This window comes from Ailuropoda melanoleuca, chromosome 5 (assembly GCF_002007445.2).
Source record: "Ailuropoda melanoleuca isolate Jingjing chromosome 5, ASM200744v2, whole genome shotgun sequence".
NCBI classification, from domain to species: domain Eukaryota; kingdom Metazoa; phylum Chordata; class Mammalia; order Carnivora; family Ursidae; genus Ailuropoda; species Ailuropoda melanoleuca.
This window is the reverse complement of record NC_048222.1, coordinates 31,965,961-31,991,774: the sequence shown is the minus strand read 5'-3', so window position 1 is coordinate 31,991,774 and position 25,814 is coordinate 31,965,961. Positions and strand designations below refer to the sequence as shown.

Below are 25,814 nucleotides of genomic sequence, written 5' to 3'. Positions count from 1 at the left end.
TCCATTCGCAGATTCAGAAACTGAGGCTTACTGAGGTTATGAGCAGGCAGCAAAGTCTGGGCTCAAATCTAGGTCTACGTGACCTGAGAGCCTGCATACACTCTTTTTAACTAAACTACCTAGAAAAAGAGGTCTAGTAAGATCCGTGGCCCGGGGGGAGCAGTTGCCCAGTGAACTAAGCACATAACACCACAGCTTTAATTTCCCAAGTGTGCACAGCTGAGAGCCCCAGCGTTCTCGCCTTGTAGCAATCACTTCCTATCTACACGGAACAGGCTGTGTATGTTGGCGGCCAGAACAGGAAGAAGCCACATCTAGGAATATGGTCCTTGGAGAAGGTCTCTCTCTTCCCTTTTGACATCAGGAGTCACAGTCAAAAAACTAATCCAGGTAATGCTAGCTGGGGGCACCTCTGGTTTATAAGCTGCCTCATCTTAACAGGGCCCCAACTAATTTATAGCCAACCCAAGGCACCCTAATACAGTGTGGCTCGAAGTTTAGCCAAGATTGTTTAAACAGATCTGTACCAACCTTACAACCCAGCTGGCCTCTCACAGACACCTTCATCACACCTCCTTACAACTGAATGCCAATTTATAGTTTAAAAAGCACTTCTGAGGGCGGCTGGCTGGTTCAGTCAGTGGAGTGTGCGACTCTTGATCTCGGGAACATTAAAAGCTTAAGCCCCACGTTGGGTGTAGACATTACATATAGATAAAATCTAAAAAAAATTAAAAATTGAAGGCACTTTCGCAAAGACCTCATTTAATCCTCACAACAACTGTGACATGACTCTTATTATTTCTATTTTATGGATGAGGAAACTGAAGCTCAGAGAGGTCAAGTAATTTGCCCAAGATCACGGAGCTAGAAAGTGGTGAAGAAAAAGAGACTCACAAGAGGCAAAATAAATAAATATATAAAATAAAATAAAATAAAAATAAAAAATAAAAAATGTTACTTTTGGAAGTTGCCGTGAAATAAAAAAAGAGAGAGAGAGAGACTCAAGAAGTGCACATGACCCTAAAACTCACAAAAACGTAATAAACGGCGTATCTGAGAGGAACTGAGTTGTTTGGTGAATGGTAACTTGTTAAACGGGAACACAAACCCCAAATGATATTTTGAACAAGAGTGGCTGTGGGTTCTACTGGTTAGGAAACTAATGTGAAGGATATTACACTGTTTTACTGATAGGGCTGCTTGCTTAATAGAAACAGGACACAAATTTATTTAGAAAAACAATGTCTGGGGTGCCTGGGTGGCTCAGTCGTTAAGCATCAGCCTTCGGCTCAGGGCGTGATCCCAGGGTCCTGGGATCAAGCCCCACATTGGGCTCCATGCTCTGCTGGGAGCCTGCTTCTTCCTCTCCCACTCCCCCTGTTTGTGTTCCCTCTCTCGCTGGCTGCCTCTCTGTCAAATAAATAAATAAAATCTTAAAAAAAAAAAAACAAAGAAAAAGAAAAACAACGTCTGACACCGCTAAGAGGCGTGAAGCAAGTGGGGGTATTCAGTAACGTTGAAATAAACCCAGTCATTGCAATAACTAGCTTTGTAACTCAGAACTAGTACCTATCATATTCTATCGATTCAGAAAACAATAAATTGAGAAGCTTGTCATACCATCGAGTGGCCAATGGGGCCACTCAGCAGTAAGACTACTTTCATCTGAGCTGTAAAAATTATTGCAGGCAATATTACCACTAATGGTAATAATCTGGCAAATTGAAGTCACTATGTACAGACAGGGAATGGTGCACTCTGCTCGTGCAGTTTAGATGATTGCAGACCCAGCGTGAAGGCTTTCACTGTGATGGGGGTTAGCCGCACAGTAATTAATGGCAGTCTGAAGTGGAACGATAATCATGTAGCAGAGAAAGTAATAAAAATGTCCCAACAAAGGTACTAAAATAAGGGCGATACATGTTTTATAGTAACAATCTGGAATTGTAAAAGGGTCCCTGCAGACCTCGATGCTGTCCCATGTTGCAGAGTACTAATAACAGACCTCCATGTGCATGAAAAGGAGAAGCAATTTATTCAGTGACAATTATATTCCTCCAAAATCACAGAGCTAAGTGATTACTTCTATTGAAAGTATGATTGCAACTCTGCTGAATGATCAGTGAGAACGTTCGTGGGTTTTATATAACTAATAGGTGGGAAAACAAAAGTGGATAAAATGTGTCTTGGTGGTCTGGGATATGGCAATATTCCTCAAGCCCCATCCTCAATACAGAATCAGGGCAAACTCACTCAGTGGCGGATGCAGACAAGGTGTGGTGACTCTGACACGAACATGAAACAGGACAGTACACTCTGCTGCCTTATGTATGGGTGGACGGACTGATTCCTAGGTCAGCTATGTATTTATCAAAGGCCATTATAAAATATGCTGGAATGGATCTGCTACCAATCAGCAAACCCTGGCTGTGAACAGAACTGGCCACAAGGAACATAATACTCAACTACGATGCTGAAATTGTCAAGACCATGATGTCAAGGCACTTGGGCAGGTGTCTCTGCAGGTCGTTTGGCCATTCCCTCAGGCTACAAGGCAGCTGTTAAAGCTTCCAGCATCTCATTTTCCCACTACCACATTCGAAAGCAGGAAACGTCAGTGGAAACAAAAAGAGGTCCTCTTCACAAAATGATCTCTCTGTCGAACAAGAAAATTTTTCCAAGTACCTTCCTTCAGGAGACTTTCTTTTACATCTCACTGGCCAGAACCAATGAGATAAGCCCGCAGTAGGCCAGTCACTGGGATTACCAAGAAATTCTTGTAAAAGGCTTAAACTAATACAGATACCTGCTCTAAGGACGTTTCACCTGTTCAATAGCTGCATAAAAGTATGGTTCTTGAGCGAGAAGCAGCAGGGGCAGGGAAGACTGTTGACGAGAGCCTGCTACTCCGGCCAACAGACCACAGAGTCTGTCACTGGTAAAACCAAGGAACAGAATCCATTCTACTTAATGGGAATTTCACAGAAAACATGCTCCCCCCACCTAAGGAGATCAAGGTATGAACTAAGAAGCCCACCGTCTAAGTAAATGCAATGATTTCATTCCTTCATTCCATAAATGCTTACTCAGTCCCTACGAGGAGCCACACGCTGTTCTAGGTACTAAGGGGCACAGTGGTGACAGGCACAAAGTCCCTGCCCTCAAAGAGCTTAGGCTCTAGTGGTTTCTGATATAAAAACCGTGTATTACGGAAAAGAACAGCAGTAATTCTTCCACAGTAATTCAGAAGACCATACCTTCCACATACTGGCCAAACTGCAAAAAGAATGAATTGGGAGGATGCCTCAGTGGCTCAGTGGGTTAAGTGTCTGCTTTCAGCTCAGGTCACGATTCCAGGGTCCAGGGATCGAGCCCCGCGTTGGGGTCCCTGCTCCGCCTCTCCCTCTGCCCCTCCCCACCACCATGCATGTTCTCTCCTTCTCTCTCAAATAAATAAAATCTTAAAAAAAAAAAAGGAATGAGTTGATAGAATTACAGAAAGTGCACCACATATTCAGCTAAGTTACTTTTTAAATATTAAAATACCAATAATGTACATCTGACAGAGCATTTTTGTAGCTATTCAAAATATTTTAATATACATTGTCTTTACTCCCTCCTTGACTGTGAAGGGAGAAAGGGTAGATTTTATTACACAGGCCCCAGAAGGATGAGAACATAGGTCTCCTGTACCTCTCAAATCATCTGGCTTTCACTACAAACCACAGCTTTCCTGGAAATAAGTCTCTAAGATTAGCATACCCAGAGATAGAGCCCAAAGTTCTTAGAAAATCTGAGAAGACGACCCATCTCCTCATTTAAATTCACTGTGGCTGAATGATGGCCCATGAGAGAAAGGAGTGATAAAGTGATAATTGGGGGTATGAATACACACCCACACATCTTGGATTTAACCAGGGTTTCTATTGTGTTTGAAAATAATTTATTAGAATTTTACTAGAGAAATAACCTCAGGGAACTTTTAACTCTACCGTATGGCTGGTTTTCTTTGTGGTGTCAGAGAAAACAAGAACCTGAAGAATGCCAGCCCTACAGTTATATTCTGTGTGCCCTCGTTCTCATAACGTAAGTTTGGAAAAGATGGCAGACCTATATATATTCAGAAGCGACGAACCCCAGAAACCAGAGGAAGGTCATCGATCGTCCAATTTGGGGACCATATTTAATCAATAAAGATCCTTCCACCGCAACAGAGTCCAGCACCAAACCCTGCATACACCAGCTTCCAATGTAGGAAAACAAAATCTCTGATACGAGTTACCTTCCCACTTAGTAACAGACTGTTTAGAGGTAAGAAGATTTAACAGACTGTTAAGAGGTAAGAAGAATGCTTATCTTCTGATCCAAAATAGAGTAGGGAAGAAGCTAGAAAAGATCAAAGTAGAAACTGTCATTTCAACAAAGTTGGGGAAGGTTCAGGAGCTTTAAAAGAAATACATGCCTGAGTGGAACAATATCTTGACTTACTTTTTGGTGAGCCGAGGGTCCAGAGGAGGGTGCTGTGCTCCATACACAGGCTGGATGCTGAAAGCAAGAAAAAAGCAGCAAGCTGTGAGGAAGCTAAACATGTTGGGTAAGTACCACCTGCATCACAAAATCGGTAAGTACCATCTGCATCACAAAATCGAAGGGACTTTGAGAAACAGATTACCTCCAAGAGCAACTATATCCACGCCAAAGGATAGCAACCTGCTCTTTTAAAAAAAGAAAAAAAAGTCTCTGGGTGCACTTGGCTGGCTCAGTCAGTAAAGTGTGTAACTCTTGATCTCAGGGTCGTGAATTCGAGCCCCACAATGAATCAGTAGTCTCTGGAGAATGTTCATCTTCCACTGGGGCCTCAGCGCCTTACATGACTGACCACTGGAAGTCCTATCGGTAAAGAAGGCAGCATGGAAAGGTAACAGGCTTTTGAGCTAGAGAGAGCGTAGTTTGAACGCCAGTTCTGGCATCCGCCACCTCTGTAAACTGGCATTAAATTACACGACCACTTTGACCCTGTCTTCTCATCTGTAAAATGGGCGCATCACCTACCCTAAAGGACCACTGGGACTAAAAGACAGTGAAGCAACACTAGATATCAAGGGAAGGGTGACCCAAGTGACTCTGACTCATGGCTGGTGGGGGTATTAAGGGATACAACTCACTTTCAAAAACAGTTTGGCCATATCCAGGAAGAATGAAATATGCATACCTTACAGCCCAGTATTTTCATTCTCAAATCTATATCTTTCTTTTTTTTTGGTGGGCAGCAAAACAAGGTTTACTGAACAATGGTAAAGTGATAGTAAAGCTCCCGAAGAGGGAGGGGACCCGAGAGGGCTGCTCTCAAAATATATCTTAGAAATACATATTTACGTGCGTCAAGAGACATATAAAACTATTTATAGCATTATAGTTCCTTTTAGCACAAAACTAGAAATAACCCAAGTGTCCAACAGAAAAAAAAACTGTAATATGTTCCTATCATAGAATATTATACAGCAATGTAAACATACAAAGTAAGGCTGCAAGTAACAATGTGCATGAATCTTCCAAACATCATGTTGAGCAAAGCAAGCAAGTAATACAAGAGTAAATACTGTATGAAATACTTCAAAAACCGGCAGAAAGGACGCATATCATCTAGGGATGCTACCACAGCAGTAACATCCTAAAGCAAGGATGTGGTTATTCTGGAGGGAAGGAGAGACGTGTGATTGAGAACAGACACAAGGGGGCTTCTGAGGTCCTCACTTCTAGGGTGTTCCCTTTGTGATTATTCATCAAGTTATCATATCACACAGTTGTTTCATGTAATAGGTCACAATAAAAAAAAAAAAAAAGAGTGACCAGAGGATAACTACATATCCAGCCAAACTGTCGTTCAAATCCAAAGATGACAGAAAAACATGCTGCAACATGTAAGAACCAGGAAATACGGTTTCCTTGACTCCTTCCTGAAGAAACTACTAGAAGAAAAACTTCAATGAACAATGAGCTAAATGGAGAAACTACAGCAAAAGGACTGGTGCAGAGCATTTAATAGATTTAGTCTGAAGGCTCTTTTTTTTTTNTCTCAAATCATCTGGCTTTCACTACAAACCACAGCTTTCCTGGAAATAAGTCTCTAAGATTAGCATACCCAGAGATAGAGCCCAAAGTTCTTAGAAAATCTGAGAAGACGACCCATCTCCTCATTTAAATTCACTGTGGCTGAATGATGGCCCATGAGAGAAAGGAGTGATAAAGTGATAATTGGGGGTATGAATACACACCCACACATCTTGGATTTAACCAGGGTTTCTATTGTGTTTGAAAATAATTTATTAGAATTTTACTAGAGAAATAACCTCAGGGAACTTTTAACTCTACCGTATGGCTGGTTTTCTTTGTGGTGTCAGAGAAAACAAGAACCTGAAGAATGCCAGCCCTACAGTTATATTCTGTGTGCCCTCGTTCTCATAACGTAAGTTTGGAAAAGATGGCAGACCTATATATATTCAGAAGCGACGAACCCCAGAAACCAGAGGAAGGTCATCGATCGTCCAATTTGGGGACCATATTTAATCAATAAAGATCCTTCCACCGCAACAGAGTCCAGCACCAAACCCTGCATACACCAGCTTCCAATGTAGGAAAACAAAATCTCTGATACGAGTTACCTTCCCACTTAGTAACAGACTGTTTAGAGGTAAGAAGATTTAACAGACTGTTAAGAGGTAAGAAGAATGCTTATCTTCTGATCCAAAATAGAGTAGGGAAGAAGCTAGAAAAGATCAAAGTAGAAACTGTCATTTCAACAAAGTTGGGGAAGGTTCAGGAGCTTTAAAAGAAATACATGCCTGAGTGGAACAATATCTTGACTTACTTTTTGGTGAGCCGAGGGTCCAGAGGAGGGTGCTGTGCTCCATACACAGGCTGGATGCTGAAAGCAAGAAAAAAGCAGCAAGCTGTCAGGAAGCTAAACATGTTGGGTAAGTACCACCTGCATCACAAAATCGGTAAGTACCATCTGCATCACAAAATCGAAGGGACTTTGAGAAACAGATTACCTCCAAGAGCAACTATATCCACGCCAAAGGATAGCAACCTGCTCTTTTAAAAAAAGAAAAAAAAGTCTCTGGGTGCACTTGGCTGGCTCAGTCAGTAAAGTGTGTAACTCTTGATCTCAGGGTCGTGAATTCGAGCCCCACACTGGGTGCACAGATTGCTTAAACAAATAAACATAAAAAAATAATAAATCAGGGGCGCCTGGGTGGCACAGCAGTTAAGCGTCTGCCTTCGGCTCAGGGCGTGATCCCGGCGTTATGGGATCGAGCCCCACATCAGGCTCTTCTGCTATGAGCCTGCTTCTTCCTCTCCCACTCCTCCTGCTTGTGTTCCCTCTCTCGCTGGCTGTCTCTATCTCTGTCAAATAAATAAATAAAATCTTTAAAATAATAATAATAATAATAATAATAAATCAATGAATCAGTAGTCTCTGGAGAATGTTCATCTTCCACTGTAGCGCCTTACATGACTGACCACTGGAAGTCCTATCGGTAAAGAAGGCAGCATGGAAAGGTAACAGGCTTTTGNCAATGAATCAGTAGTCTCTGGAGAATGTTCATCTTCCACTGGGGCCTCAGCGCCTTACATGACTGACCACTGGAAGTCCTATCGGTAAAGAAGGCAGCATGGAAAGGTAACAGGCTTTTGAGCTAGAGAGAGCGTAGTTTGAACGCCAGTTCTGGCATCCGCCACCTCTGTAAACTGGCATTAAATTACACGACCACTTTGACCCTGTCTTCTCATCTGTAAAATGGGCGCATCACCTACCCTAAAGGACCACTGGGACTAAAAGACAGTGAAGCAACACTAGATATCAAGGGAAGGGTGACCCAAGTGACTCTGACTCATGGCTGGTGGGGGTATTAAGGGATACAACTCACTTTCAAAAACAGTTTGGCCATATCCAGGAAGAATGAAATATGCATACCTTACAGCCCAGTATTTTCATTCTCAAATCTATATCTTTCTTTTTTTTTGGTGGGCAGCAAAACAAGGTTTACTGAACAATGGTAAAGTGATAGTAAAGCTCCCGAAGAGGGAGGGGACCCGAGAGGGCTGCTCTCAAAATATATCTTAGAAATACATATTTACGTGCGTCAAGAGACATATAAAACTATTTATAGCATTATAGTTCCTTTTAGCACAAAACTAGAAATAACCCAAGTGTCCAACAGAAAAAAAAACTGTAATATGTTCCTATCATAGAATATTATACAGCAATGTAAACATACAAAGTAAGGCTGCAAGTAACAATGTGCATGAATCTTCCAAACATCATGTTGAGCAAAGCAAGCAAGTAATACAAGAGTAAATACTGTATGAAATACTTCAAAAACCGGCAGAAAGGACGCATATCATCTAGGGATGCTACCACAGCAGTAACATCCTAAAGCAAGGATGTGGTTATTCTGGAGGGAAGGAGAGACGTGTGATTGAGAACAGACACAAGGGGGCTTCTGAGGTCCTCACTTCTAGGGTGTTCCCTTTGTGATTATTCATCAAGTTATCATATCACACAGTTGTTTCATGTAATAGGTCACAATTTAAAAAAAAAAAAAAAAGAGTGACCAGAGGATAACTACATATCCAGCCAAACTGTCGTTCAAATCCAAAGATGACAGAAAAACATGCTGCAACATGTAAGAACCAGGAAATACGGTTTCCTTGACTCCTTCCTGAAGAAACTACTAGAAGAAAAACTTCAATGAACAATGAGCTAAATGGAGAAACTACAGCAAAAGGACTGGTGCAGAGCATTTAATAGATTTAGTCTGAAGGCTCTTTTTTTTTTCTTTTTAAAGATTTTATTTATTTATTCGACAGAGATAGAAACAGCCAGCGAGAGAGGGAACACAAGCAGGGGGNCAGATTTAGTCTGAAGGCTCTTTTTTTTTTTCTTTTTAAAGATTTTATTTATTTATTCGACAGAGATAGAGACAGCCAGCGAGAGAGGGAACACAAGCAGGGGGAGTGGGAGAGGAAGAAGCAGGCTCATAGCAGAGGAGCCTGATGTGGGGCTCGATCCCATAATGTCAGGATCACGCCCTGAGCCGAAGGCAGACGCTTAACCGCTGTGCCACCCAGGTGCCCCTAGTCTGAAGGCTAACTCTTAAATTTAAGGCTTTATGGTTAGAGAAGAGAATGTAAAAACAATGTTATTGGCAAAGGTTAAAATGGGACAGAGGACAGAGCGAATAAGTATGTTGATTTCCTCATCTTTCGCTGACAAAGCTCAAAGGACACTTAGAGCTGGTAGCTCAAGGGAGGTGGGTGGGGGGAGGGGTAACTGGGTGATGGGCATGAAGGAGGGCACTTAAGCAATGAGCACTGGGTGTTATATGCAACCGATGAATCACTGAATTCCACCTCTGAAATGAATAATACACTACATGTTAATTAAATTGAATTCAAATAAAAAAATTTTTAAGCTGATCGCTCAAGTAATAGAGGCATAAGCATGGCTTAAGATGTAAGATAAAACTAAGAAAAATAATAATCAACTAAAAGCAGGTGAGGAAAGGGCAGGAAATATAACTACTAATTTCATCATTGATCACAGTAGGCAGTCAAAAGATGTCTCAAGAAATATGGTATAAAATTATACTTACAAATGCAATTGCTAGAATAAAAACACAAACTTCCCCAGTTATCAGAATATACACATGTACACCCACCTCCCAAAGCAAGTACAGTCCTTACGGTGAAAGATTTTTCTTTTAAAGAAAATATTAAAAACAGAACTACAATCAAATGTATCAATCATTCCAGTAAATCTAAAAGGGCTGAACTTGCCTATTAAAAGAAAAAGGATTGTTACTAAGAGGGGATTGGTTGATTACGGTGCATCTGTTAAGAAGAATGAGGCCATTCTATACCCGCTGACATGAAACAAGCTCTAAAACACTAACTAATAAAAGACGCAGAACTGTATGCACAACATGTCACCCTTTCTGTGGAAAACTTTTAAACTAAAACTTATCCATATACTTATACACGCTTAGAGTATCTCTGAGAGAATACACAAGACACCAGTAGCAAGGGTTTGGAAGAGGAACTGGAGGACTGGAGGACCTGGCAGCAGAGAGACTGAGTTTTTACTGCAAACTTTTTTGTGCCTTTCTGAATTAGTATCACATACAGGTGCCACCTTTTTAAGAAATAAACTAAGCAACCCTTAAGAGGGTTGGGAGGTGTAAATGAGACAACGTGTAAAAAGCCCTTTAGCACAATTCCTGGCAGGTAGTAATGCTAGCTGGTAACGAGGAAGATTTACAAACATCAGGATGCTACCTGGCACGCACTCAGTGCCCAAGAAATGTTGGCTTTCTTCTTCCCTCCCATTCCGTAATTTATTCCTTACCCAACACTTAGAAAGTAGAACAAGGTTACCAAGTACTTTGTTTGACATAACAGACGTGATCCTAATGTTGCCTTTAAATAAAAATGCAGCCAATTCAATCACTTTCACATTGATTTCTCCTGAGATTTCAGAGAGAATGGTCTTATGTACAATCTTTATGGATATAACGCTGACCTTTTTAGCAATTAAGGATCTCTAACTCCCCAAACTTTTCTAAAAGGTTATTCACTGATTTGTAAACAAATCATTACATATACTACTACAGAGATACAAATAATACAACTTTAACCTGTTTAAAGAGTTTACAGGGTTTAGTAGCAGAGGAGGAGGAGAAAGAAAATAAGAGGGATCAAAGAATAATGGGAGAGTCTGACTTATGGAGAGAAGGCTGAAACAAAACAAAAATGAAAACACAAACAAAAAACCCAAAAGGCATAGATCAATGGAACAGAATAGAAAACCCAGAAATAAACCCACAACAATTCTATGGTCAACCTTCGACAAAGCAGGAAGAATATCCAATGGGAAAAGGGCAGTCTCCTCAACAGATCACGTTGGGGAAACCGGACGGCAACGTGCAAAAGCAAGAAACTAGACCACTTTCTTACACCATACACAAAAATAAATTCCAAATGGATTAAAGATCAAAATGTGAGACCTGAAACCATAAAAATCCTAGAACAGAACACAGAACTCTGACATCGGCCGTAGCAACTTCTTTCTAGATATGTCTCCTGAGACATGGGAAACAAAAGCAAAAATACGCTATTGGGACTTCATCTGAATAAAAATCTTCTCCACAGTGAAGGAAACAACAAAACTAAAGGCAACTTACGGGATGGGAGAAGATATTTGCGAGTGACATATCTGATAAAGGGTTAGTATCTAAAATATATAAAGAACTTCTAAAACTTAACACCCAAAAACCAAATAATGCAATTTAAAAATGGTCAGAGGACATGCACAGACATTTCTCCAAAGAAGACATCCCGACGGCCAACAGACAAGACAGAAGCTCAACATCACTGACCATCAGGGGACGCAAATCAACACTACACTGAGACACCACCTCACACCGGTCCGAATGGCTAAAACCAATAATACAAGAGGCGCCTGGGTGGCTCAGTCAGTCGAGGGTCTGACTCTTGGTTTCGGCTCAGGTTGTGATCTCAGGGTCCTGGGATTGAGCCCCATATCAGGCTCCATGCTCAGTGTGGAGTCCGCTTGAGATTCTCTCTCCCTCGCCCTCTGCTCCCCCACTCAAATAAATAAATCTTTAAAAAAAAATAAAAAGAATAAAATTAAAGAAAATCAGCAACACAAGAAACAACAGATGTTGACCAAGATGTGGAGAAAAAGGAACACTGGTGCACTGTTGATGGCGCAACCGGTGCAATCACGGGAAACAGTTTGGAGGTTCCTCGAACAGGAGATTACTAAAAACAATAAATAAAAACCTTTGTAAAAAAGTTAAAATAGAACCACCCTATGATCCAGCAATTGCGCCACTGGGCATTTCCCCGAAGAATACAAAAACACTAATTCAAAGGGACACATGCGCCGCTATGTTTACTGCAGCGTTATTACAATAGCCAAGATACGGAAGCAAGCCAAGTACCGTCAGTTCATGAATAAAGATGTGGTACGTATATACACCATGGAGCATTAGCCATTTGCAACCACACGGATGGAGCTAGAGGGTATCATGCTAAGCATAATAAGTCAGTCCGAGAGAGACAAATACCATATGATTTCACTCATACGTGGAATTTAAGAAACAAATGAGCAAAGGGGGAAAGAAAGACAAACCAAAAAACAGATTCTTAATTGTAGAGAACTGATGCTGATCAGAGGGGAGGGCAAGGGGGGAGTTAAACAGGTGATGGGGATTAAGGAGTGCATTGACGTGATGAGCACCAGGTGATGTGTGGAATTGTTCAATCACTATATTGTGCACCTGAAAATAATATAACACTGTGTTAACTAACTGGAATTAAAAACTTTTTAAAAAGGGCCACTGATTGGGGCGCCTGAGTGGCACAGCGGTTAAGCATCTGCCTTCGGCTCAGGGCGTGATCCCGGCGTTATGGGACCAAGCCCCACATCAGGCTCCTCCGCTATGAGCCTGCTTCTTCCTCTCCCACTCCCCCTGCTTGTGTTCCCTCTCTCGCTGGCTGTCTCTATCTCTGTCGAATAAATAAATAAAATCTTTAAAAAAAAAAAAAGGGCCACTGATTTGTAAGTCAATGTTTGCAAATACTCCAAGATGACTATACTTGAGCTCTCCAAGTCCACAAGCCTCTTTATAGCAAAATAAAAAGATCAGAGGATAAACTGCAGGAAGATTCAATGGGCTGGTTGGGTGAATGGGCAGAAAAAATGGAGAGGGTCCTTAGAGTCTCTCTTTTTAAAAAGAGTATTACCACCTGCCAGTAATCCAGGCAGAAAAAAAGCAATCCTAATTGTGCAGACTTAAATGCCAAAGGGCATTAATTACTATCCAGGAAGGGGATCTTAAAATCATGGTAGACTGTTTTTTTAAGTCCGTCAACCCCAACGTGCTGGCACAGCCAGAAAGGCCAAGATAAGTGATGGACTTCCTCAGCAAAGGTATCAGAGCCCAAGCTGAATTTGTTAACATACTCTTGAACTAAACCATGTTGTATCTCTATCTGTAACACTTTAATTAATCAGCTTATTAAATCTCAAAAAGGAGAGGCAAGACATTAGAAGAGAAACCAAGATGATCAAAGAGACGAAATGCAGACAGACTGAAAGCCTGGTGATGAAAGTGCTTGATTTCCTGGCATTTGTAATTCACCTGTCAGCCTGAACCATCCTTACTCCTCCCAAACCACACTTAACTCCAGAGCACGCTGGTCTCCACTCTGCCTTCCAAACATATCTCAGCTACCACATCAGGCTCTTCTCCCACTTCAGTATGGTATCCAATCTGAAACATCCCCTTCAAGATCTACACTCCCCCAACCATGAGATCTTCCCTGACGCTAGCCCCCAGCATCCACTAACCCATGCCTTCTCTGATTCCCTAAAATACACGAATCGGGGCTTATATTGCTTTTAACAAGTAAATAATTTTTTAAAATAAACTCAATTTAGATCATAATATAAGGCACATCCAGGTCTGATACATACATAAGAAGTAAGACATTTTGGAGTTCAAATGCTGCACACCCCTCCCTCCTGCCCTCAAAAACCACTTTATTGCATCTGCCATTTTCACACTCATCTTTGTTTTTACATTATTTTCCATGTTTGTATCCCTAAACAATATATAGTATTGTTTTCCGTGTTTTTAAAAATTTATATAGGGGCGCCTGGGTGGCTCAGTTGGTTAAACGTCTGCCTTCCACTCAGGTCATGTTCCCCGGGGTCCTGGAATCAAGCCCTGGGTTGGGCTCCTTGCTTAGCGGGAAGTCTGCTTCTCACTCTCCCTGCCCCCCACCCCCCACTCATGTGCTCTCTCGCTATCTCTTATCTCTCTCTCTCAAATAAGTAAATTCTCTTTTAAAAAAACTTTATATAAATGGCACCACACTATACCTATGACTTATACTGACTAGTAATCAAAAATGCTCCTTTTTTTTTTTTTTAAAGCAGGCTCCACGCCCAGCATAGAGCCCAACTCGGGGCTTGATCTCACACTGAGCCAAAATCAAGAGTTGGGTGCTTAATTGAGCACCCAGGCGCCCCTGGAGCAAATGTGTTTTAAATTTTGTGTCTGAGAGACCAGTTAGCCAGCCATGAAATTAAGTAATATTTAAAGTAGCATGTAGGGACACCTGGGTGGCTCAGTCAGTTAAGTGTCTGACTCTTGATCTCAGCTCAGGTCTTGATCTCGGGGTGGTGAGTTCAAACCCTGCATTGGGCTCCATGCTGCTTAAGAGCCTGCTTAAGATTCTCTCCCTCTCCCTCTGCCCTTCCCCGCCCCTCTCTAAACAAAACAAAACATTTGCTCCACACAAGTATAGAAAGCACTTTATTCACATTTTCAAACGAGAAGAAAAATACAGAGAAAAATTAAACATCCAGGAACCCATCACTCTGATTTAACAAATGTTAATACGTGTCACATTCCTTTAAGGAAATAAAGCATTAGGGAGACTACTGAAGTCCCAATTGAATTCCCCAGTCCTGTTTCTCTTTCTCCCCAAGAGATAACCACTATCCTGAAGTGGGTATGAAATCCTTCCCATCTGTTTTTATACTTTTACACACATTCACGTACACATAAACACCAGACAATATTGTTTTGTTTTAAAACTGTTCACAAAAGATTGCACACTACTTATCTTTCCACATCTTGCTTTTCTCACTCAACAGTGTGTTTTCACCCAGCTGCACTTCCCAGTCTTTTTCTGATGACAAAGTAACATATGTGTAGTGGAGAAACCAGAGTCAATGATACCCAGCATCCTCACCGGGGGAGGCCACGGTGCCAAGCAGATTTTCAGCTTCCAGAGAGCAGTGGTGACACCGTGTCTTTTTCCGCAGTCCCTCCCCACCTGGCAGAGTGCAACACACCCCAGCAGGCACTGATTAACAATAGCTAGTGAGTGAAGACGGAACTCTACAAACCCCAGGCCTCTGCTTAAGCAGGCTAGTGGCTCGCTAGACCTCAACACTAGAGGCAAAGCCCGCATCTTGGAGAAATCACACGGCGCATGCAGAGAAGCAAATGCCACAGCAGATGCCACGATGGACACAAAACAGCAAAAGTCCTGGTCAGCCTCCGACATCCTCCTTAGTAAAACCGACACCACACAGTGTGTTGGCAGAGCCAGTTTGCACAGTTGCAACAGTGCAAAACCCTCGGCAGGAAAAACCAACAGGTGTTTGTTTAGCGCTGACAAAGGAGCGAAAGCAAATATGGCAACAGACCTATCCAATTTAAAGCCAAACATGTTGGCACCTGATTCGGGTTCACACACTCATTTGATGGAAGTCTTCCAGAGCTGCGGTTCTATACTGCTTTGGTGATAATTTAGTACCTTCTAGTCACTTAGTTTATCAGTAAAACATTTCCAAGCTAAGAATAGGTTGTAATATAATGTACCTGCCCAGACAGGCTGGGCGCGTAACACTGAGTCCATGCTGTGGAAAATAACCAGATGACAGAGGTTTTAGTTGAAAATCTACCGGCTCCTAATTTAAATACCTAGACAGTTTTCTCAACCTCATTTAATGCTAAAGAGAGCTCCTTAACTTTAACAATAAACACTTTTGGGGCGCCCTGCTGGCTCAGCAGAGTGTGTTACTCGATCTTGGGGTCATAAGTTCGAGCCCCACGTTGGGTGTAGAGATTAAATAAATAAAATTTTAAAAAATAAACAAACATTTTGCTTAGAAGGAGAAGCCTAAGCAGGGGTGCCTGGGTGGCTCGGTCGATTAAGTGTCTGCCCCTCCCCCCTGCTTGTGTGCTCACTCTCACTCTCACGTTCTCTCAAATAAAAAAATAATAATAAAAAAATAAAAAAAGGAGAAGCCCTTCCCAGAAGGACTGGAAATCAGAATGTGGGATACGAGCTGGGCTTTGGCTCACACTGGTCTCTCCTATTCCAGGTCTTCTCTATATCTTTTCACTGGAAGCACCCACGCCCCTGGACTGGTGAAGTGCTTCAACAGGCGTCCTAATCTTAGCAGAGATTGAGGGAAGGCAGAAGTAGTAGAAAGAGCACTGGACCCAGAGTCAAGAAATCTGCAGTTCTGCAGTGTGATTTGGGGCAAGTAACTTCCCTCTCCGGCCGAATTCTAACATTCTACAATTTCATGACACTCAGATGTTCATGGGGCCAGCAACTCCCTACTTCCAAAAGCCCAAGATAGAAAAGCCCACCTTCAGGGCCCCCATACCGTCTACTCCTACCTATCAGGCATGCCTACTGTAAGTGACAAAGCAAAGAGAAATATCCACTGATGTGAGTTGAAGCTAGTAACTTTATAATTTTTTTAGATTTTATTTATTTATGTGTTTATTTATTTGAGAGAGTGAGAGAGAAAGAGAGAGAGGGAGAGAGAAAAGCAGACTCCCCACTGAGCAGAGTGCCTGACACGGGGCTCAATCCTAGGGACTCTGGGATCATGACCTGAGCCGAAGGCAGACGCTTAACCCACTGAGCCACCCAGGCGCCCCGAAGCTAGTAACTTTAAACTGAACACTCAGCTTCAGCCTTAGAGGTCACTGAATCCAAAACTCTCATTTCATAGATAAGAAAACTAAGCTTGGAGTATTTAAGTACTTTGTCCTAAAATTTGGCTTTTTCTCTGAGTATCTGACATCACAATCCTACCTGACCACTTAAGTCAGAAACCTGGAAGTAGCAACTCCTTGGCACCTCCTTTTCCCTCATTGCCCAAATAAATTGGTTTACCAAGTCCTATCAATATTCTTAAACTTGACCTCTATTACCATTGCCCTAGTCCAAGCCATCATCACCTCTCCTTCTGCTGACCGCAGTGGCCACCTAACTATACTCACCCTGATCCTTAGTCGGGGTCAGAGGTGGGTGGTAGCTGGAGTGTTTGTAAAGGTGTACGTGAAAAGGGTGTTTGTCCCAACAACTGGTGGGTTTTCCTGGCATTTAGTGGGCAAGGGCCAAGGATGTTAAACATCCTACAGTCCAGAACAACCCAGATTTAATCCACCCAAAACACCAACTGTGTGTCCCCCACCCCTAACTGTTGAAAACACTGGTCCAAACCATTTTCCTCAGGGCAGCCAGAATATTTTTTTAATTCTTTTTTTTTAAGATTTTATTTATTGATTTGACAGAGAGAGAGAGCACAAGCGGGGGGAATGGCAGGCAGAGGGAGAAGGAGAAGCAGGCTCCCCGCTGAGCAGGGAGCCAGACATGGGACCCGATTCCAAGACCCCAAGATCATGACCTGAGCCAAAGGCATCCACTTAGCCAACTAAGCCACCCAGGCGCCCCAGGGCAGCTAGACTATTTTTATCAATGGGAATCTGATCATGTCACAGCCCCCACCAACCTTCTAATGGCATCCCACTGCTCTTGGGCTATATATCAAAGCCCTTGACTTGGTCTTTCTTTCCAACACGAAGGGCCTGGAAGACTTAGAGAGTTTGGATTTCATTCTAATTGCAAATGCAAGAGAGGTCTGCAGAGGGGCACGAAGAGAAGCAGGAGGCTACAGCAGTAGTCCAGGCAAGAGAGGACTCGGTCTGACCCACAGCAGTCGAGGTGGAAGCGGTGAGAACGACTCAGACTCGGGGTATGTTACGAGCAGCCGACAGGACTGGCTTTCGAACTGGGTGTGGCAGGAAGGGAAAGAGGAGAATCAAACGTTAGGATTTTTGGTCCGAGAAACCTGGTGAAAGCAGGGACCACTGAATGAGACGGAATGAATGGCTTTGCAGGAGCGGGCAGACGTGGTAATCAAGAGTTCTGTGTGGATGTGTTAAGTGTGAGATGCCTATCAGACAGCCAAGCGGAGATGCGGTCATTGTTCAAGATCCTCACGGCAAGAGCTCCCAACACGGGGACTCAGGGTTCTTTCTAGTTAAACCAGGGCTCTAATCCCAGTGGTTCTCAAAGCGCAGCCCCAGGTTAAGCAGCAGCGCTATCACCTGCAAACTTCTTCAAAGCTCAACTCCTCAGGTCCCACCTCAGGCCTACTGAGTCAGAAACTGTGGATACGGGGCTGGCAATCTATGTTTCAACAAGCCTTCCAGGTGACTTACTGAAGCTTGAGGACCACTGCTCACACTCATACTCCCCGTCAATAATGGACACCGGACAGTCACCGCTGCCCTGCATTAGGCTTCTCAGTCCCTCTGTAAACCCTCTGCCTAGTTAACAAAAGGTGGTGCTTTGTGTTCTGGTTTTTTAACCCAAGACTCACTGGGGGCTCCAGACACACCACTGTCAAAGTTTTTGAATTCTAGTTTCAGAAACTAAAGCAAGGGGGAGAAACAAATAAAAAAGGAACTACTACAATCACAACTATCATTTTCATAGTTAGTAGCTAATATTACTGAGCACCTCGTATGGACTTTCTATGCATTATCTTATTAATCCTCCTAACAGCTTTATGGGGTAGGTACGCTGCTCCCATTTTACAGATAAGGAGATCGAGGCACAGAGAGGTTACATAACTTGCCCAGGGTCACACAGCTAGAAAGGAGCAGAGCTGGGATTTGAACCCACACAGTCAGGTTCCAGAGTCCGCATTCTTTTTTTTAGATATAATTGACATATAACACTGTGTAAGTTTAAAGTGTACAATGTGTTTACCACCTTAGCATTAGCTAACACCTCTATCAAGTCACATAATTATCATTTCTTTTTTGTGGTGAGAACAATTAAGACCCAGTCTCTTAGCAACTTTGAAGTTTATAATACAGTGCTGTTAACTATAATCACTATGTCGTGCATGAGATCCCCAGAACTTATCTACTAGTTGCCAGTTTCCAGAGCCTGCATTCTTAACCACGTGGTATATGGTGTTTCCTATCTTTCTAGGCATCTATACAAGAACCATTTGATGTAATAAGCACACGAGGTTCCCATGAATAACTGAGAGAACTTTAAAAGATGTTTAATTCCATCGAGTTACCATATAACCTAGAAATTCCACTCCTACATTAACTCAAAAGAATGGAAAACACACATCCAACAAAAACCTGTACATGAATTTCATAATATTGTTTATAACAGCCAAAAAGTGGAAACAACCCAAATGTCATCAAATGATGAATGGATAAACAAAGTGAGGTATGGTCGCACAATGGAATATTATTTAGACATAAAAAGGAATAAAATATTGACGCATGCTACAACATGGGTGAGCCTTGAAAAACATTATGCTTCATAAAAGAAGCCAATCACAAAAGGCCTCTTTTCACATTATTTCATTTATATGAAATGTCCAGAATAGGTAAATCCATACATACGGAAAGGTTAGCGGTTGCCAGGGCTGAGGTGAGGGTATGGATACAAGGTTTCTTTCTGGGGTGATGAAAATGTACTGAAATTAGTGGTGATGGTTGCATGGAACCATCTATACTTTAAATGAATATACAAAATACTCCTGAATTGTACACTTTAAAGGGGTGCTTTTTTATTGTCTTTGAATTATATCTCAATAAAGCTGTTACTTTTTAAAAGGATGTCTAATTCATTTTAAACTTAGGCTAATTTAGTAAATAAAATTCCTACTTGTTGTCATTAGGTTGCTAGATCACAATCAAAGAAACTGAAAGTAACTGCCATCACTTTGAATTTTCACCTCTCAATCTGCAGAGAAAACTACTTTCACTTCGAGGTTGCCATGGACCCAGAAACAGCCATCTGTGTCATCTCCCCACCCAGGAGAAAGTCTTTCTTCACCAACATTGAAAGAGTGTAAATGCAAAAGTTCTATTCTTGAGAAAATGCCCTAATCTTTTCCTTAAATCAAAGCACTTTCTATCTAAAAAAACCTTTCATTTTCTCCCATAACCAGTGGCTGCTAGGGCTCCCCACTGAACGCACCCAGCTAAACAACAGTTCTCTTCAACCAGCAAGGTACTAAAAACTGTTATGAATTGTAGCAACATTTTAATGCCTGAACATAAACAATGAACATAAATGCCTAGTACTGGAGTAAGGATCTGAGAAACATTCTTTTAAATGTTTACTTGCTCTAATAATAACAGGAATCCTCATAACTAGTATTTATCAAGCAACTATAATGTGCTAAATAAACACTGTCCTGGGTTCTTTACAAGTCAAATGTTTAATTTGGTCCTCTCACTGTAACCCTGAAGAAGGTATTTTTATTCTCACTTCATAAATAAGGAAACTGAGGCCCAGAGAGATTGAGTAAATCATTTGTCATTGATCACACAGGTATGAGAGTCCAAATAATAACGCAAGTCTTTCTGAACTCAAATGTTCTCTCCTCTATTCCTCAATATTCCTCTTCAAAATGAAAAAGGAAGCCAGAAACTTGAAGAAACTGAAAAGGCTCCTCTTCCTATCTCACGAAAGTGATGCTCTGAAAAAAGTTGACTCTGCCTATAGTCCGAAACAGGAATATAGAAAAGAAAAAATTGTTAATAACAACCAGCAGTCAGCAGGCACAAAAGACCATGCCATATCCCGCATTTCAAATACTTCCTGATTTCACAGTTTTCCCTATTGATTCTGATTACAACCCGAGGATGTCAAAATTTAATGATCTCACCATGGAAAGTCCCAGAAAACAACAGTTCTAAGACTGGAGAGACAGTTCACTAGACCAGGAAGGAAAAGGAATCAGTTGGCAGGAAGTGGTGCCTATCTAAAAACATAGAAGTCTTCAGCATTAATATTAACACTGTCATTCCACAGCACTTTAATCTGAATCTATTCTGCATTCCCTTGCATTATTTTAATACCGTGTTAGTAAAAGCTGATTCCCATTCTCCATATGTCTGAAAGAATCCTAAGTAAAATAAGACTGCTATATAGCCACCACTGACCCTAATTTCTGCTTTGCTATTAAAAACAAAACAAACCACACACACACACATAAATTCAAAGGATTATCCCTGAAGGAAAAGACCTAAATTAATTAAGAAAGGTAGCACATGGGGCACAACCAAACATGAATTTCATCACCAAGTAGACTATGGCTGGCAGAAATATTAAATCCACGACTGAAATACACATTCCTTATACTTCTCAGGGCTCTGGCCAAAACAAACTACAAACCAACAGCGGACTGATGGATGTACAAATGGTAAGCTCTAAACATACATCAAAAAGGGAAGTGGGGGGCGAGTAGCTTAGAAGGTCTGCTCTCCAACTAACAACTGAAGAATGAAAGAATTTCGTGCATTTGCACAAGAGCTTGGACAACGCAGGGGAGGAAGAGGTCACTTGGGGTCGAACAAATCCACAGAAAATGCTAAAGAGGAAAACCTCGATTCTTGAGTCACTCTGTAATAATTCCTAATGGGAAGGGGCCAACTCGAGATAAAGTAAGGTCGAGCTTGAGAATTTTCCTCACTTTTCCTGTCCCCCCCCCGATACGATTCCAAGCTCCCACCAGGACCTTTTGGGAGTCCAAGAGAAAGACTTGTATGTACTGATCTGGGGGAGCAAGGGAAGGGGGCCATCCATATGCAAACAACCACCTGTGCGTAGTGGAGACCCCCAAGAAGGAGTTCTATTGAAAGTGAGAGGCAACTTTGGGGATGACCCTCCCAACCCAGGACCCACACTGGCTACTCACCCAACTCCACTGTCCCAGACTCTGGCCATCTCCCGGCTAAGGGCAGCCTCTCCAGTGCTCTCCGCCCCCAGACCCTGGTCTGCTCCCACACCCAGCCATTCCCAAAGCTCGCTGCACGCTCCTTTGCCCGACAGCTGACCCGCGGCCACCAGGCAGTCCCAGCTCCCCCAGTCCAGGTTCCCCAAATCAGCGTTTCGGGGTCACTGACGCTCCAGGGCCGCGGGATTTAGGGCTTAGGATCTGGAAGGGTTTGGTCCAATCTCCTCTTCCTTTCGGCGTCCTGGGCTTACCTCCCCGGCAGCTTGGCGCTCCGCTTCCAAAACTGCTTGCTGTTATCGGCGGCCATTGCTCTGGCCGGGGAAGCCCTTGTAGGCGGGCCAGGGGGGTACCCGGCGAGATGCCCCCAGGACCCCGCAATCGGAGGGCCAACCCAGGCCGCTTCCCCGCCGCCGGTCACCCGCTCCCAGCTCTTGGGGGCGCCATCTTGGATGTGGGCACCCCCCGAACCAGCGCCGCTGCCATTGGTGGGTTGCGCAGGCCGTGGTCAGACGGACCAATAGAAAGCCGGAATCCTGCAGGCCACTGAAGCCTAACGGTGACGTCAGGGACTGGGCACACAGGTGGACCGGGAAGGCGGAGCTTGGACAAGCAGGGAGGCGGGGTTGAAAGTTCCCTAACCCCTGGAGTGGAAGAAGCAGGTAAAGAAAGGGACCTATGGGAAGGAAGAAAGGGTGCTGTTTTGGTTTTGGGTTTTTTTTTCTCGGGGTGGGGGGGGGGGATGAGGTTCCCGAGCCTAATATTTTTAGAAAGAGAGAGCATATGTATTTATATACATAAATCTTTGACCTAAAAATAAGGTCCTGTGCATTAGGTTGCAGCCCATTTTTAACATCTCAGTTAATGACACTCTGGTTATTATCCTCCCCACACTTCCCGTTCCGTTTGGGGTCCGATTTAAAAAAAAAATCCATGAAGGAAGATCAATACGGATCCAATAGCCCAGGATTGCTAACTGTTCAACCCGTGAGTAACGGTTGGTTCATAAGGGTCTCCCACTTCTCTCTGGTAGTTAAAGGATTTGTGTGCTGTGGGTAAAATTCAAATGATTTAAGCCCTGTTTCACCATTAACTGCCACTTTCTGACTATGAGAACCCAGATACTGACAGTGTTAAGGCATGTTCTTATTTTATCCATCCGATTTGGATTACCAATTAACATTTCTTTCGAGGACATAGCGTATCTCCAAGGCATGCATCAGAAAGATTAAGGATATACCCCCAAACATCTTTAATGTCCCTTATTAAACTCTTATAAATCTATCACCCTTGAACTTATTTTCTTTTTTGTTTTTGTTTTTGTTTTTAAGATTTTATTTATTTATTTGACAGAGAGAGAGACAGCCAGGAGAGAGGGAACACAAGCAGGGGGAGTGGGAAAGGAAGAAGCAGGCTCCAAGCAGAGGAGCCTGATGCGGGGCTCGATCCCAAAACGCCAGGATCACGCCCTGAGCCGAAGGCAGACGCTTAACGACTGAGCCACTCAGGCACCCCAGAACTTATTTTCAATCTAGTTTCGACTCAGAATGAAACTTGATATAGAATTTGAATCCTTCGAATGTTTTGTTGGTGGTTTTTGCTCTTTTTGAGTTTCTGTGGTCGTATACCAGTGATTGTGGTGGGAGGGGAGAAGGGGGGGCAGGGAGCACACCCTAGTCCCGAGTAGTTTTTGTCCCAACAAAGAACTGTTGAGGTGGGCTGCTGTCCTCCATCCCCGCTTTCCTTTACTGCTGCAACACGCCCTTCCACATATTGGAGAACATTTAAGGACCCCCGTCTCAAAAAGAACATATGCCCTCCAATGGCCTTTTTCTATATAGACATTACCCCCCACTTCAAGCTTCTTTTGCACCCTAATTTTATAACCACGATATTGTATGAAAGGGGCTGTTTTTACTTTCTATTAATTTTTCAAGCTTCCATAGACTTTCATTATCTCAGATAGTCACTTTTATGGGCATATAATCCATCAGACAAAAGCCCCTCTAATCTTTTAATCGTTTTATCTTTCTTTGGCTCTTCTTTTTCTTAGAATGTAGTGACCAGCACTGCTCAGTGAGCTTCAGGAGGGGTTTCCTGAGGTTTTTGTTGAACCTGATGTTTTGTCTTTAATCTGAACAGCCAGAACTTTTGCTGGCATTTTGGTTTTTACAAGAGCGGACATCTTGAAGAAATAGTGTACAATGATTTCTAGATCCCTTTCTTTGGTGGCAACTGGCAGGCTATTCAGAGTTCGTTATCTTTAAGGAATCATCTGAATTGTCTCCCCCTATGTGAGCTGCCTCACACTTGTCCATGTGGCAAGTCACCCGCCACTTTCCAGCCTACTCACATCACTTTAGAAATGTTCCAGAAGATGCTCCCTATTGACTTGACATTTCACTATGTGGAAAGCAGAGTATAATTTGTGTACCTAGAAATGTCTCAAAATATTCCTTTTTCTTAATCATTTGTGAAACGTTAAATAACGCTGATTCCCAGGGGATGCTGTTAACATTGTTCAGTCTGGAGAAGCCCTATCATTCCTACTCTTCCTTTTCTACATGAAGACAAGTTCTCATCAAAGCAAAAAAAAAAAAAAAAAAAAAAAGAAGAAGAAGAAGAATAAAGGATTCACTGTAGTCATCTGATGATAACTTTTTAAATAGTCTTTATTAAGGAAGTTGAGGTTGTTGGGCCATCTCTTACCACCACCATCATCATCACCAGAATCTAAACCAACCACATCTTTATAGCAGCCTCCCATCTGTCCTCCCTGCTTACACTCTTGCCCCCTTACAGTCTGTTCCCCACACGGCATCCAGAGAGAGCCTTTTAAAATGTCAGCCGGATTGTGTCATTCCTCTGCTCAATACCATGATTCTATATCACACTTGGCATAAAATGCAAGCTCCTCAAAGACCCTACATGATTTGCTTCCACTCTCTTTCTTGCTTCATCTGTTCCAACCACACTTATTAGCTTTTTTCCTTCTTCTTGAATACTCCAAGCATATTCCCACCTTAAGGCCTTTGTATTAGCCACTTCCTCTGCCTGGAATTCTCTCTCCCCATATATCTGGATGGCTTGCTCCCTCATCGCATTCAGATATATTCCTAATTGTCTTCACTTGGGGGGTGCCATCCCTGACCACTCATTTTTTTTTATTTTTAAAAGATTTAATTTTTTATTTGAGAGATAGAGAGAGAGAGGGCAGAGGAAGGGGCAGACAATCTTTAAGCTGACTCCCTACTGAGCACAGAGCCTGACAAGTGTTCGATCTCACAACCCATGAGATCATGACCTGAGCTGAAACCAAGAGTCGGACACTCAACTGACTCAGCCACCCAGGTGCCCCCCTGACCACTGATCTTAAACAGCAGTCTCCACCACTCTGTTTTTCTTTAAAACACTCTCACTACGTGTCACATTACCCGCTTGTTTGTTGTCTATCTCCATCCACTGGAATGTAAGCTCCACGGAGGCAGGGATCTTATCTGTTTTGTTCTCTGCTCTTCTTACCTAGAATACACTTGGCACAAGGTGCACAAGCACTTACTATGTACTAAGTAAGAAGATGGAAAGTATAAACTGTTCTTGTCTTTTGGTTCTCTGTTGTTCATAAACATTTTTTGTTGGAAAAGATGATAGAAACCATGTTTTCTATCCGCTAGTAGGATGTGTCCACTTTACCAAGGATTCTGTAAGCTTGCCTATGCTGCTGGTTGAAGAGCAATCTTCCTATCTTGGGAGAGATTCCTCCTCAAACTCTTCAACCTCAGAGAAATGAAGCTGAGCCTAAAGCGGTGAGGGAGGGGGGCCACCCACCTAGCTGGGAGGTGAGTTGAATCAATCCTGTCCATCAAAGGGGTGATAGCTGTGAGAGCCAAATAACCTCCACAGCAAACTTTGCCCAACTGGAGGTGGAAAATCATTGGTTTGAGGTTCCCGTGGATGTTCCCTGGAGCACTTTTGATGGAGGCTTTTAGTGCAGATCCTTGCCGGCTCACTAGACCAGCCTTCTCCTACTTCAGTGTACATGTGATAACGGTAAAAGCCTAGATTCTGAGTCAGCAGGTCTGGGCTAGCATCTACAATTCTGCATTTCTTTTTTTTTTTTTTT

General features: G+C 42.6%; 2 protein-coding genes across 2 annotated transcripts in view; one reads left to right on the top strand and one right to left on the bottom strand.

Annotated features, from left to right (window-relative positions):
• TBC1D22B (TBC1 domain family member 22B) overlaps window positions 1-22,167 on the bottom strand; it is a 70,151-nt gene extending 47,984 nt beyond the window's left edge. The window contains exons 1-2 of the mRNA XM_034661688.1: window positions 21,946-22,167; window positions 4,492-4,548 (exon numbers count right to left, since the gene is read on the bottom strand). Coding sequence (XP_034517579.1) covers window positions 4,492-4,548; window positions 21,946-22,001 — 113 coding nt within the window. The 5' untranslated portion in view covers window positions 22,002-22,167. The remainder of the gene's footprint in view (window positions 1-4,491; window positions 4,549-21,945) is intronic.
• A 109-nt stretch (window positions 22,168-22,276) lies between these two features.
• Window positions 22,277-25,814, top strand: part of TMEM217 (transmembrane protein 217) — a 29,990-nt gene continuing 26,452 nt past the window's right edge. The window contains exon 1 of the mRNA XM_011232116.3: window positions 22,277-22,353. The gene's annotated coding sequence lies outside the window, so the exon portion shown is untranslated. The remainder of the gene's footprint in view (window positions 22,354-25,814) is intronic.